The 15,300-nt window shown below is 42.2% G+C and overlaps 1 protein-coding gene across 4 annotated transcripts in view; it reads right to left on the minus strand.

Moving 5' to 3' along the window:
• Positions 1-15,300, minus strand: part of ryr2a (ryanodine receptor 2a (cardiac)) — a 348,664-nt gene that overhangs the window by 147,536 nt on the left and 185,828 nt on the right. For all 4 annotated transcript variants that reach the window (XM_049464528.1, XM_049464527.1, XM_049464526.1 and 1 more), the window contains exons 23-26: positions 14,960-15,043; positions 12,662-12,821; positions 4,508-4,655; positions 740-948 (exon numbers count right to left, since the gene is read on the minus strand). In XM_049464528.1, coding sequence (XP_049320485.1) covers positions 740-948; positions 4,508-4,655; positions 12,662-12,821; positions 14,960-15,043 — 601 coding nt within the window. The remainder of the gene's footprint in view (positions 1-739; positions 949-4,507; positions 4,656-12,661; positions 12,822-14,959; positions 15,044-15,300) is intronic.

Below are 15,300 nucleotides of genomic sequence, written 5' to 3' on the forward strand. Positions count from 1 at the left end.
AGATCAAGAGAATAGTCAGATATACAAAATGCTTTATTGTTAAACTTTAAAAGTGTTAAAAAGTTAAAAAGGTTATGGTCATATATGTGACTATAAACTGTATTTTTATAGTTTTACAGTTCATTATTATTTTTTTAACTTGCCATTGCTTTGCTTTAACGGCTATTTACATGTTTTTTTTCAACATCCAAGCAGATTGTTTAATGTTTCCAATAAAAACTTAAGGAATTATTATGAAAAACATGAAAACATACAAAAAACTGTTGGTGGGTGCATGCGCAGTGCCGTAAAGAAGCACATATCGATAGGTAGCATAACTCGGCAGAACACCGGTTCCCCCGAGCACAGCTGATTCACACAGCCTCTCTCCTAACCGCTAACCATAATAAACACTGCATGGAGAAGTTCAGCTGCGCTGCCATGGAGAACAAAACTCAATAATTTTTTAAATTCAGACAAATAGTTTTTTTTTCCCCAGCATTTTATTTTTTACTCAGTAATGGTGAATTTTCCAATGTAGGAAGTAAATTACTTGTGTCAAAACGTACTTGAGTAAAAGTAAAATTACCTATTTTAAAAACTACTTTAAAAATGACAAATTACTCATAAAATCTACTTAATTACAGTAACGTGAGTAAATGTAATTAGTTACTCTCCACCTCTGAGAATAAGATCCATCAAACATGATCATATCAAGCTTGCTGTTTGAAATAGTCATTTCATGATGGATTTATCTCACCTTAAACCCATCAAACACGAAGGCCTGGTCGTCGGAGCCCAGCTCCAGATCCGGCAAGCAACCCGGGCGAGCCCAGCCCACCCGCATCTCCCCCGCCGTCACCACCTCCAGCTCAAAATACCACTTCCCAGCGTTCACACTGTACGACTTCTCAGCACGGAAAATCCGGAATCGCTCCGCCGACATGGTGGTGATGTCCGCTCGGGCTGCTGGAGGAGACAGGGAACTTTTTATATTAAAATATTCACGTTTTTAATAGAGATTAGTGTAGTTTTTGATGCAACACATCATGCTACCATCTAAAAAAATGGAGAAAAAGTGCTCATGGTCATTGACAATAAATAACTGTAACCTGAAAACAAGCAATAATCTAATTATCTAATTTATCTAACATGTTACAAACTCTAATTATGCAATTACCATTGGAGAACTTGAAGAAAATAGAGGTACCACTTGAAAATATATATTTATAAACCCTTTATAAAGGGTTTATAAATGGTTTACAATCAGTTTATTAATGGTTACTAATTAGGTTATAAATGCCTTAAAATAATTAATAATCAGTTATTATTATTATTATTATAACACATAAATAGAAAGACCAACAATGACCTGTTGTTTGCCAAATACTGAACTCACAGCCATCTATAGTGTTGCCCTTTCTACGTATGTGTTATAACTGATTATTAATGATTTTTAAGGCATTTACATCCTTATTAGTAACCATTAATAAACTAATTGTAAACCGTTCATAACTCATTTATAAAGGTAGTCTTATTTTAACGTGGTACCAAAATAGATAACTACACTGGTGTAAAAACACACACACACTACCACCACCATGTTTTTTCTAGTGGAGCCACTCCTTGGTTATCCTGGCTGTGTGCCCTTTTGGGTCATTGTCATGTTGGAAGACCCAGCCACGACCCAATATCTTCAATGCTCTAACTGAGGGAAGGAGGTTGTTTCCCAAAATCTCACAATACATATAATACATGGCCCCGGTCATGCTCTCTTTAATACAGTGCAGTCGTCCTATCCCATGTGCAGCAAAAAAAAAACCAAAGCATGATGCTTCCACCCCCATGCTTCACAGTAGGGATGGTGTTTTTGAGATGGTACTCTATCATTTGGCGAAAAAAAGTTATATTTTGGTCTCATCTGACCATTTTATTGTTTTAATCTAATAATGGCAAACTTGTCCAATTACTATTAGAGACAAAACAGATGACTACAGTGGTGTGAAAACACACACACACACACACACACACACACTACCACCACCATGTTTTACTGGTGGTAGGTATGATGTTTGTCTTTTTCTGAAATGCGACATTCTTTTTCTTTCACACCAGATGTAATGTGACACACACCTTCCAAAAGGTTCAACTATTGTCTTGTCAATTCACAGAGTATTTTACCAAAAGTCTTGGGGGTCATCAAGATGTTTCCTGGCATAATTGAGACGAGCTTTAATGTTCTTTTTTGTCAGCAGTGTTTTTCGTCTTGGCACTGTCTTTCCCTATGGTGCAGTCATTAATGCTGACCTTAACTGAGGCGAGTGAGGCCTGCAGTTCTTTGAATTTTGTTGTGTTTTTTTTTTGACCTCTTGGATGTGTTGTTCATGCCCTTTTGGAGTAATTTCGGTCGGCTGGTCACTCCTGGGAAGGTTCACCGCTGTTCATTTTTTTTTATTTGTGGACAATGGCTCTCACTGTGGTTCTCTGGAGTCCCAAAACATTATAACCTTTTCCAGACTGATAGATCGCAATAACTTTAGTTTATTTATTTGGATATTGTCATGATGTGTACCTTTTGAGCATCTTGTGTCTCCTGTGGTATCTTCCCTTTGTCAGGCAGGTCCTATTTAAGTGATTTCTTGGTTGAGGTGTGGCACTAATCAGGTCTGGGTGTGGTTAGAGAGATTGAAGTCGGGTGTGATAAACCACAGTTATGTTTTATACTAGGGGCAAACTCTTTTTCACACAGAGTCATGTAGGTTTTAATTTGTTTCATCTCTAAAAACAGTTTTCTCTAAAAACTGTCTTTAGCCCTATCCGGACGGGATTAGTTTCTCAGGGGAATGTCTGTGAAAAATATTTCACACTTCTTTCTACTCAGTGATAAAACTCCTGCATCAGGACTGCAATTGAAAAAACAGGAGGACCAGTGAATTTTTTTAGGCTTTTTTCTCGGTCACATGACATTGCAGCGTTCAGTAGCTCCTCCATTTCCACCCGCTGTTGTGTTTACTGTATGTGGATCTCTGTGGAAAAGTGCAGTGGATAAATAGGTATTTTTTCTTAAACGTGAGGAGACGAAACTCAGAGATGTGGATCCGGACGGGACTAAAATTACCGGAGGACCACGAAAAATGAGTTCAGCAAAAAACAGTAGATAATTCAGCCTGTAATTTCCTTCTCAGAGGACGTCTGAGAAAAACACGTACATGGCTGTTTTGGACGGGAATAAAATCACAGAGGATAAAAAAAAAACAAAAAAGAGAAAATTACCCCAGAACCCCTTGAGAAACTAATCCCACCCAGATTGGGCTATTGACTAATATTTAAATCTGTTTGAAAATAAAAATAAAAATAAAAAGTAAAAAAGATGCAGTTCTCAAGTGCCCTACTCCCCGCCCTTCTTGTAGGACACAGGGACAAATACAGTAAACTGTGTTTAAAGGCACAATGCAGAGTAAACTGTTAGCCACACCCCCTTTTAAATGTACATTTACATTATGCAGTAGATTCCCCCAATCAATAAACCCTGTGTCACAGTTTCTCCAGACAATCTATACTGTATATAACGCAGTGGACACCACAGAGCGCCCGCCGCGATACAGATCCATAAATCTGACCATGCAATAACAGTCAGCCACCGCCCCCCCCCCCCCATCCCCTCCTCCTCACTGTGTGTCAAATAAAGACAGCAGGACTGATGCATTAATAAATCTCTCAGGCTGACTCTCTGACTCTCACTATGAATAAAAAACATTATTTATCTTTTTTATAGACTGTGAAAGAAAAGCTGATGTCCAAACGCATTTCACCCTCACAAACCTGCAGATAATCACCTGTGTAAAGTGCTTTTATATATTACACACATGTAGTGTATCTCAAAAAAATGAGAATATCATTGAAAAGTTACTTTATTTCAGTAATTCAGTTTAAAAGATCAATGGGTACTTTTTGGCATACGTCCTGCTGGAAAATGAAATCTGCATCTCCATTTACCAAATTGAAAACCTCTAGAATATAATCAGGAGGAAGATGGATGATTACAAGGCATCAAACCACCAAACTGAACTGCTTGAATGTTGGCACCAGAAGTGAGTAGCATAGAGTTATCCAAATGCAGTGTGTAAGACTGGTGGAGGAGAACATGATGCCAAGATGCACACACAAAAAAAAACTTTGATTAAAAACCACCAGGATTATTCCACCAGATATTGATTTCTAAACTCTAAAAACTTTATGAATATGTACTTGTTTTCTTTGCATTATTTGAGGTCTGAAACCTCTGCATCTTTTTTGTTATTTCAGCCATTTCTCATTTTCTGCAAATAAATGCTCTAAATGACAATATTTTTTATTAGGAATGTTGTCTGTAGTTTATAGAATAAAACAACAATGTTCATTTTACTCAAACATAAACCTATAAATAGCAAAATCAGAGAAACTGATTCAGAAACAGTGCTCTCTGTATTTTTTTCAGAGCTGTATATAATTATAACAGATCTGTGAGATGATGTATGGTGATGTTTACCATGGTCTTGGTCGGGAGCCTCCAGGTTGTATCCGTAACCCAGCAGTGTGCGCACCGCCTCTCTCAGACTGTCCTTATTGGACTTCTTGGTTCTCTCATCCAGAAGGACGTAAGGCACCAACCGTGGATTTCTCTTATTCTTCACATCCTTTAAAAGAAAGAGAGAGAAAAAAGATGGAAAACAGAGAAAGAGAAGTAAAACGATATACCGCAATTTATTAAATTGGTTAAAAAATTATGACAGTATAAAAACACTATCATATTCATACATTTATCTGAATAAAAGTCACGTTTAAACACAACACTAAATTAACAACTTTTGTCCTCACTCTACCTCACTTTACCTCATTCTGCCTCACTCTACCTCATTCTGCCTCACTCTACCTCACTGTACCCCACTGTATCTCCCTTCCTCTTGCTCCACCTCATTTGACCTCACTCTACCTCACTTTACCTCATTCTGCCTCACTCTACCTGATTCTGCCTCACTCTACCTCACTGTACCCCACTTTATCTCCCTTCCCCTTGCTCCACCTCATTTGACCTCACTCTACCTCACTTTACCTCATTCTGCCTCACTCTACCTCATTCTGCCTCACTCTACCTGACATCATTATCTTGCTCTGTCATTCTGCCTCATTGTACCTCACTCTGCCTCACTCTACCTCATTCTGCCTCACTCTACCTCACTTTACCTCATTCTGCCTCACTCTACCTCATTCTGCCTCACTCTACCTGACATCATTATCTTGCTCTGTCATTCTGCCTCATTGTACCTCACTCTGCCTCACTCTACCTCATTCTGCCTCACTCTACCTCACTTTACCTCATTCTGCCTCACTCTACCTCATTCTGCCTCACTCTACCTGACATTATTATCTTGCTCTGTCATTCTGCCTCATTGTACCTCACTCTGCCTCACTCTACCTCATTCTGCCTCACTCTACCTCACTTTACCTCATTCTGCCTCACTCTACCTCATTCTGCCTCACTCTACCTCACTTTACCTCATTCTGCCTCACTCTACCTCATTCTGCCTCACTCTACCTCATTCTGCCTCACTGTATCTCACTGTTCCTTACTGTACCCCACTCTATCTCCCTTCCTATTACTCCACCTCATTTGACCTCACTCTACCTCACTTTACCTCATTCTGCCTCACTCTACCTGACATCATTATCTTGCTCTGTCATTCTGCCTCATTGTACCTCACTCTGCCTCACTCTACCTCATTCTGCCTCACTCTACCTCACTTTACCTCATTCTGCCTCACTCTACCTCATTCTGCCTCACTCTACCTCATTCTGCCTCACTCTACCTCATTCTGCCTCACTGTATCTCACTGTTCCTTACTGTACCCCACTCTATCTCCCTTCCTATTACTCCACCTCATTTGACCTCACTCTACCTCACTTTACCTCATTCTGCCTCACTCTACCTGACATCATTATCTTGCTCTTTATCTCCCTCCCCCTTGCTCCACCTTATTCTACCTCATTCTGCTTTAATCCACCACAGTTTACCATACTCTACCACACTCTACCACACTCTACCACACTCTACCACACTCTACCTCCCTCTTCCTCACATTATTTCACTGTCTTTCTGCCTTATTTTATCTTGCTCTACCTCACTTTATTTCTGCCTTACCTTTCCCTTACTCCACCTTGTTCTGCCTCACTCTGCTCACTACACTTGACCTTGCTCTACCTTAGTCTACCTTGCTTTATCTCAGTAAGCACAAACTCTACCTCACTCCACCTCACTTTATCTTGTTCTACCCCACTCTACCTCTACCTCTCCCTCTCTTGCTCTCTCTACCTCACTCTACCTCCAGTCTTGTTAGGTCATGTGATCACAGTGTGATGCTGTAATGCAGTTTGAGTTTACTGTTATTCTCAATTCACACATGTCTACACACCTCAGGGGCGTTACTCATGCTTTAAAAGACAGTCTGGTGGAGCTGATTTCCTAAATAAGAGCGGGCACACTACGAGAGCAAACAGGAACTGAAGCTACACCAGACTGCGCTTTTTACTCCATTTTAACTGCAGCTACGCTGTAAGAGCAACAGCAAAGGCGCTTTTCAGCGCGCTTTTTCGGACAAGGCTGAGCGATTCTCACTTGAGCGGGGCGTGGCAAACCCCCTCATTCACACATTCTCTGTCTACACACCTCAGGGGCGTTACTCACGCTTTAAAAGACAGTCTGGTGGAGCTGATTTCCTATATCGCCCGCACCTGCGCGCAAATTCAGACTCCTATGTCGTCATTCACACTCGCCGAGGCGTAAGCCGAAGGCGTCAGCTGTTGTGTGAAGACCCTCTCGTGTGAAGACCTAACTCGGGTAAAGACCTGCAAGTCTACCTGCGCGAGTCCACCGAGCAAGGCCACTGACAAGGCAGCCCGTCCTACTGCCTCACAAAATGTGCTCCCATCACATTCCTGTCATCTGCGGTACGCACAGAAGGCGTAAAAACACACATAGGCGCCAGGACCATACTAACCTGCGTCCTCTTAAGCAAGCCACGCCCACTACTACCTCATTCTCTGTTGGGCTGTGGAACTGCCAGTCGGCGGTTAATAAAGCAGATTTCATCGCCTCTCATGCAAATCATCTCTCACTACAACTACTGGCTCTGACTGAAACCTGGGTTAAACCTGAAAACACTGCTACTCCGGCGGCACTTTCAAATAATTATTCCTTTACCCATACTTCTCGTCTCTCAGGATGTGGAGGTGGAACTGGCCTATTGCTCGCGAATGGCTTAAAATATACTCCACTATTACCTGCCAACTCATACAACTCGTTCGAGTATCATGCCACACTGGTTAATACTCCATCAAAACTTACTGTCGTTGTCATCTACCGTCCTCCTGGACAAATGGGCGAGTTCACACATGAACTTGACATGCTACTGTCTTCTATCCCCGAGCAAGATTGCCCCATGCTCATTCTAGGGGATATGAACATCCATCATGACAGTACCAGCTTCACAGACTTCCTATCCCTCATGCAGTCTTTCGATCTGGAGCAGGTCCCCAGTCCCCAACACATAAAGCTGGCAAACATCTAGACCTGATCTTCACTTGTAACTGTGACACCAACTCTTTAACTGTCACTCCTCTACACCTCTCAGACCACTTCTTCATGCAACTCAACGTTCGCATTTCGAAAAAACCCACAGCTACTCCTACTATGGTCTCGTTCTGCCGAAATCTTCGAGATCTCCCAGCAGACCAGTACTCCTCGCTGGTGACTGACAATATGCCTGCATTAGGCTCATTTTCATCACTCAATGTAAATGATGCCACTGACACTCTCTGCTCCACATTAAGCTCCTGTTTGGACGACCTTTGTCCTCAAACATCTCGAGCCATTAAACCAAGCAAACCACAGCCATGGCTCAAAAATGACACGCTCAGGGAACTACGCTCCAAACTCAGAGCTGCTGAAAGAAAATGGCAAAAAAAGCAAAACCAGACAGACCTAAAAAACTACCAACTGCTCCTGGCTTCTTTTTCAGCCAGCCTCACTGCTGCTAAAGCTGAATTCTATCACAAAAAAATCAGCTCCCTCACAGACTCCCGGAAACTATTTGCTACATTCAAAACACTACTCAACCCTCCACCTCCTCCTCAGGCTACCTGCCTTACGGCTGAAGCTCTTGCCTCATTCTTTACTGGGAAAGTGGCAGCTATCAGCAGACAGTTTACTGATGCGACATGTAGCAGTCCTACATCATGCTCTGCTGCCCGGTATCCCTCTACCGAAGGCGTCGCTTTCTCCTCGTTCACTCCTCTCACTGAGAACGAGACACTGGCTCTCCTAACGCGTAGCCGTCCTACTACGTGTCCACTTGACCCGATTCCTTCAGACCTTCTGCAAACCATCGCACCTGCAATCATTCCGGCTATTACTCACACCATCAATGCCTCTTTAACTTCTGGTGTGTTCCCGACTGCTTTTAAACAAGCACAGGTCACACCACTGCTTAAAAAGCCTTCTCTCAACCCCGCCCAGGTTGATAACTACAGACCGGTCTCACTACTGACTTTTCTTTCTAAAACATTAGAAAGAGCAGCTCTCAATCAAGTCTCTGGCTTCCTCACCCAAAATGACCTCCTGGACCAGAACCAATCTGTTTTCAAGAAAGGGCACTCTACTGAGACGGCTCTGTTGTCTGTGACAGAAGCGTTAAAAACTGCTAGAGCTGCAGGACAGTCCTCAGTGCTCATTCTGCTGGACCTCTCGGCTGCTTTCGACACAGTCAACCATGACTTCCTCCTAACTATACTCTCGAACATGGGGATCTCAGACAATGCGCTGTCATGGTTCAGATCGTACCTCACTAGGCGCTCGTTCAGGGTGTCATGGCAAGGACGGCTGTCCCCAGCCCACTCGTTACCCACTGGGGTTCCCCAGGGTTCGGTACTGGGACCTCTTCTCTTCTCAATATACACCACCTCTCTAGGTCGGGTTATCCGCTCACATGGTTTTTCCTACCACTGCTTTGCTGACAACACTCAGCTATACCTGTCGTTCTCACCAGATGATCACTCAATCTCTGCACGAATATCACAGTGTCTCTCAGACATATCCGCATGGATGAAGGAACATCACCTCCAACTAAACCTCTCAAAGACTGAACTTCTGGTCATACCAGCAAAACCTTCTATTCAACACAACTTTGCCATAACCATCGACTCTCTCTCTCTCTCACCGACAAAGGTTGCTAGGAACCTGGGTGTCATGGTTGATGACCAGCTTCTCTTCACGCACCATGTGGCCTCAGTTGCTCGATCCTGCCGCTTTGCGCTTTACAACATCGGAAAAATTTGACCGTTTCTGACGCAACAGGCCACCCAACTCCTGGTACAAGCGGTCGTCATCTCACGCCTCGACTACTGCAATGCCGTACTAACTGGCCTCCCGGCCTGTGTAGTAAAACCACTACAGATGATTCAGAATGCAGCAGCACGTTTGGTCTTCAACCAACCAAAACGGGCACATGTCACCCCGCTGCTCATTGAGCTCCACTGGCTATCGGTTGCTGCTCGCATCAAATTCAAAGCGCTTACAATCGCCTACAAGGTGATGACAGTACAGGCTCCTTCCTACCTGCACTCGCTCCTGAAGGCTTACGCTACCTCCCGGCCGCTGCGCTCCTCCAATGAACGTCGCCTCGCTTTGCCAAACACTCACACAAAGCAATCCAGACTGTTCTCATACAGAGTTCCCCAATGGTGGAACAAACTACCTTCCACTACCAGATCAGGAGAATCTCTCGCTATCTTTAATAAACTCCTGAAGACAGAGCTCTTCAAAGAGCACTTACTCTCCTAACACCTCTAACAAACTAACTAATTCTAACCTCATCCCCTTCTTCCTCTTCTCTACTCCTCTATCCCATTATTTCCCTCTGACCTCCTTAAGGCCCTATCTATAGATGCTTTATTTTTAACTTCTATTATTTTTGTACTTAACCTCTTCTATTATTTGCACTTCAATATTGTAAGTCGCTTTGGACAAAAGCGTCTGCCAAATGTAATGTAATGTAATGTAATGTAATGTTACTGCAGCTCTTTCAGTGTGTTTACTGTGCAAATTCCTATTCAATAAAAATACTATTTATCTTACAGCCCTGCTGCCTGGGATGATGTATGCACTGCAAAGTACACACACACACACACACACACACACACACAGAAGATAAAGCTTGCTTCCTCTGCGAGTCGCAGGATCTCTCTCATTCGTCTCCAGGACAGCGTCTGATTGCGTTGTCAGACTGTGTTGACTGTCAGGATTATTCTAGAACCGTTCCGCTACAGAACTCTTAATGTGTCCCATGAATAACTGTGACACCACTAATCCTGCTCACCAGCAGAGTCATCGCTCTCTCTCTCTCTCTCTCTCTCTCTCTCTTACCATCACTCTCTCTCTCTCTCTCTCTCACCATCAGCATTGCCCGGCTCTAACACAGGCTGTAGGTGGGGAAGTTATTTGTTGTATCAGATGATCGGTGTCTCCGTCATACGACCACGTCTCTGTGAGTCTTTCTCTCTCAATCTTCTTCCCTTTCTCACTATTCATCACTCTCTCTCTCACTCTCTCTTTAGCAGGAAAACCCCCTCTGTATATTTTCTAACAATATTGTCAAACAATTTAATGGACTAGTAAACTCATTTTATCTTATTCTACCCCTTTCTGTACCTTATTGTACCTTGCTTTACTTCACTTTGCATGTACCTCACCTCACTCCACCTCACTTTGCCATACTCTAAAACACTCTACCTCATTCTGCCTCATTCTACCGGACATTTTCTCGCTGTCAATCTGCCTCACACCACCTCACTTTATCTCCCTTTCCCTCGCTCCACCTCATTCTGCCTCACTTTGCCTACTGCACTTGACCTTGCTTTACCTTAGTCTACCTTGCTCGATCTCATTATGCACATACTCTACCTCACTCTACCACACTTTACCATACTCTACCACACTCTACCTCATTCTATCACACTTTACCATACTCTACCACACTCTACCTCACTCTACCACACTTTACCATACTCTACCACACTCTACCTCATTCTATCACACTTTACCATACTCTACCACACTCTACCACACTCTACCTCATTCTATCACACTTTACCTCATTCTGCCTCACTCTACCACACTTTACCTCATTCTACCTCACTCTACCACACTTTACCATATTCTAAAACACTCTACCACACTTTACCATATTCTACCACACTCTACCACACTTTACCATATTCTAAAACACTCTACCACACTTTAACTCATTCTACCACACTCTATCACACTTTACCTCATTCTACCTCACTCTACCACACTTTACCATATTCTAAAACACTCTACCACACTTTACCTCATTCTACCTCACTCTACCACACTTTACCATATTCTAAAACACTCTACCACACTTTACCTCATTCTGCCTCACTCTACCACACTTTACCTCATTCTACCTCACTCTACCACACTTTACCATATTCTAAAACACTCTACCACACTTTACCTCATTCTACCTCACTCTACCACACTTTACCATATTCTAAAACACTCTACCACACTTTACCTCATTCTACCTCACTCTACCACACTTTACCATATTCTAAAACACTCTACCTCATTCTGCCTCACTCTACCAAACTCTACCACACTCTAAAACACTCTTCTTTATTCTGCCTCACTTTACCTCACTCTACCTCATTCTAGCACAGTTCACCATATTCTACCACACTCTACCTCATTCTACCTCACTCTACCACACTCTACTTCATTCTAGCACACTTCACAATATTCTACTATATTCTAAAACACTCTACCTCATTCTGCCTCACTCTACCTCATTCTGCCTCACTCTACCTCACTTTGCCTTACTCTATCTTACTGTATTTCTCTTTCCCTTGCTTCACCTTGCTCCATCTCATTCTGCCTCACTATGCCCACTGCACTTGTTCTAGCTCAGTCTACCTTGCTTTACCTCAGTATGCACACACTCTACCACACTCTACCCCAATCTGCTGGACATTATCTGGCTCTGCCTAACTTTACCAGACCTTCTTGCACTCTACATCATTCTGCCTCACTCATCTCAATTTACTTTGTCTCTGTGTGTTTTTCTCTCTCAATCTTCTTCGCTATCTCTCTCTCTCTCTCTCTCTCTCTCTCCCTCTCCCTCTCCCTCTCTCTTTAGCAGGGAAAAGCCCCGATATCCAGAACCACAGAGAGGAAAATTAACACCAGCTGCCAGCCTGAGGACCTAAATAGACACAGCACTGCTTCACACTGCACACACACACACACACACACACACACACACCTCACACTGCATTCAGGAGATTCAGCACACACTCTTTTACATTTCCATCAATTAAAAGCTGATTTTATTTTTTATTATTTAACAGTTAAAGGGCACATAACATAGCTCTTTTTACATAAGTTGGAATACTGTAGGTCAATGTGCTAGATAGACAATGTGCTATAAACCATATATATATATACATCATATACACACACACATTGTTGCACCAGAAGATCAAAATAAACACAAAATTGTCATGCAAAAAAACTAAGCAGAAGTGTGTCTCACACACACACACAAAAACACACACACACACAGACCTGCTGGATGCCATATGTCCAGCCCTGGCGGATGCGGTCTCTGGCCCACACATTGTGGGCGTTCTCGGCTAGTTTATCCACCATGGCCTCCTGTGTAGATGCGAGTTTGATATGGCTGAGATCCATGGGAGTAGGTTTATATCCACTGGAAAGCTCATATCTGAAAACACAAAATACATAGAAAATATAATAACTCTAATTAGCAGAAGAAATCTAAATATCCTTTTCTATGTCATATATTACTTTACAGCATGTGTAATGCTCTGCTAAGTGCAGTTCAGCCACTGACCTAGTCTTAGAGTCTCTGTAATACGCCAAATACACCGGAGATCCTATTTAAACCTATAGTTACCTACACACAGAGGTGGGTATTCCAGGTCCAGAATGTAAAAATAAAACAGAACTGTTCTAAACACACACCCACCTATCTTATTTGTACTTGGCTGGTGGTGTTCCTCCATTCTTAATTCTAAACATTTGTTCATTAGCTCTGAATTACTGTTTAAACAGGGGTGTCCAAACTACGGCCCGCGGGCCGCTCCAAAAAAGGAAACGGGACGCAAATGGCCCGCGGGCCGTAGTTTGGACACCCTAGGTATTTGGAGGTATTTTAGAAATAGAATAAAAGTTGGCCCGCTGTTAAGCAGGTTTTTATAATGTGAAATTCAAAGTTTGAACGCTAGGTGTCAGAAACGGGCCAAAGAGTCTAAAAGCGGAGAGAGTGCGCATTTCTAGCGCAGAAAAACGGGCCAAAGAGTCTAAAAGCGGAGAGAGTGCGCATTTCTAGCGCAGAAAAACGGGGTAAAGAGTCTAAAAGCAGAGAGAGTGTGCATTTCTAGCGCAGAAAAACGGGGCAAAGAGTCTAAAAGCGGAGAAAGTGTGCATTTCTAGCGCAAAAAAACGGGCCAAAGATTCTAAAAGCGGAGAGGGTGCGCATTTCTAGCGCAGAAAAACGGGGTAAAGAGTCTAAAAGCGGAGAGGGTGCGCATTTCTAGCGCAGAAAAATGGGCCAAAGAGTCTAAAAGTGGAGAGGGTGCGCATTTCTAGCGCAGAAAAATGGGCCAAAGAGTCTAAAAGCGGAGCGGGTGTGCATTTCTAGCGCAGAAAAACGGGCCAAAGAGTCTAAAAGTTGCCGTAATTAAGGAGTTTAATATGAAGAGACATCATGAAATTAAACATCAATTTGGAAAATCTTAGTTTACACAACACTGTCAAAGATAAAGATAGTAAGTCAAGTAAAATGGTGTGTAAATGAAATAATCAGGAAAAAAGCATTATTTAAAGTGGTATATTTCATTATTTGTTTTATTACAGAGTCTGTGGCCCATGACTTCAAATATATTTCTCCTTCTGGCCCGCAAAAAAAAAAAAGTTTGGACACCCCTGATTTAAAGTATATACCACTGATGTGTTTTTTCGCACAAATAACACAGGAATGAACTGCATGCTGTTTCTAGCGCTGTTAATCTGCTCCTATCTGACAAGACAGCGTCGCTGCCCGGCTTCAGCTCTGTCTGTGGGCAGTCCTGAGCCAAGGTGGTCAGGGCCACGATCTGCAATTCATGCTCACCATCACCTGAGTACTAATCTGCTTCACCTGTTTCTCATTTATATTTTAGTCTATTCAAACCTGTCTGTTCCTGTCCCAATTTGCAAAGTATTGCCAACCTCCTCTGTCACACATGGCACCAAAGGGGTTCCCATTCCTTCTGCATCTGTGTCTAGCAGTGATCCTCTACAGTATCTCAGAACTACACTGCCCATAATGCACCACCTCATCACAAAGAGGTGCACACAGCACATGACACCTCCCAGACACCTCCTAATCACCAGAATATTGATCACACCTCTGTTTTACTCACTATATAAAGCCCTTCGCCTCTTCCATTCAATGCCGAGTATTAGTTTTGGTTCTGTCCAGCTGTACGAAGCGTTTTAGTTTTGACCCTGCCTGTTTTCAATCATTTTGAAATAAAGCTTCTGTGACACCACAGATGCATAAAAGATAAAACAATTTAAAACAATATTTTAAGACGTTTAAAAAATATGTTAAATTATGATCATATTCTTACAACATTATAAAGAGAAATTTTTGATATATTGAGACTATATTTTAGATGATTTCTCTCGATAATATTCCACTTCTACAGTGTAAATCACTACAAAATCAAATATGTACGTAACAAAAAAAAACAATAGCAAAACAACAATAATAATTTGACAATTCTGAATGTAATGAGAATATCTGTGTTCATATTTATATATTTTTTAAATGTTCCGAGAGACGGATTTACTCACTTGGCCGAGAGTTTCAGTCGCTTCACTTTTTCCACAGCCCGTTCATCCGCCACTCCAACATGGCAACCCAACGCCAGCAGAGTCCTGCAGGATCAACACACACAGAGATTCACAAACTCTATACTAAACAAAGCATACGCATAAAATAAAAAAATGGACAATAGTATTGTAACACATGCCCATTCACTGTTTATTATTCTAAAATTAAGGGTATGTATTAAATACAGTTTATCCTGCTTTTGTTGGAGTAACTGTCTCTATAACTGTCTCTATTGTCCAGATAAATCATAACGATGATATCACAATAGAGTGATTCTGTGACAATCGCAAGTTTTATTAGT

This window comes from Astyanax mexicanus, chromosome 15 (genome assembly GCF_023375975.1).
Source record: "Astyanax mexicanus isolate ESR-SI-001 chromosome 15, AstMex3_surface, whole genome shotgun sequence".
NCBI lineage: Eukaryota > Metazoa > Chordata > Actinopteri > Characiformes > Acestrorhamphidae > Astyanax > Astyanax mexicanus.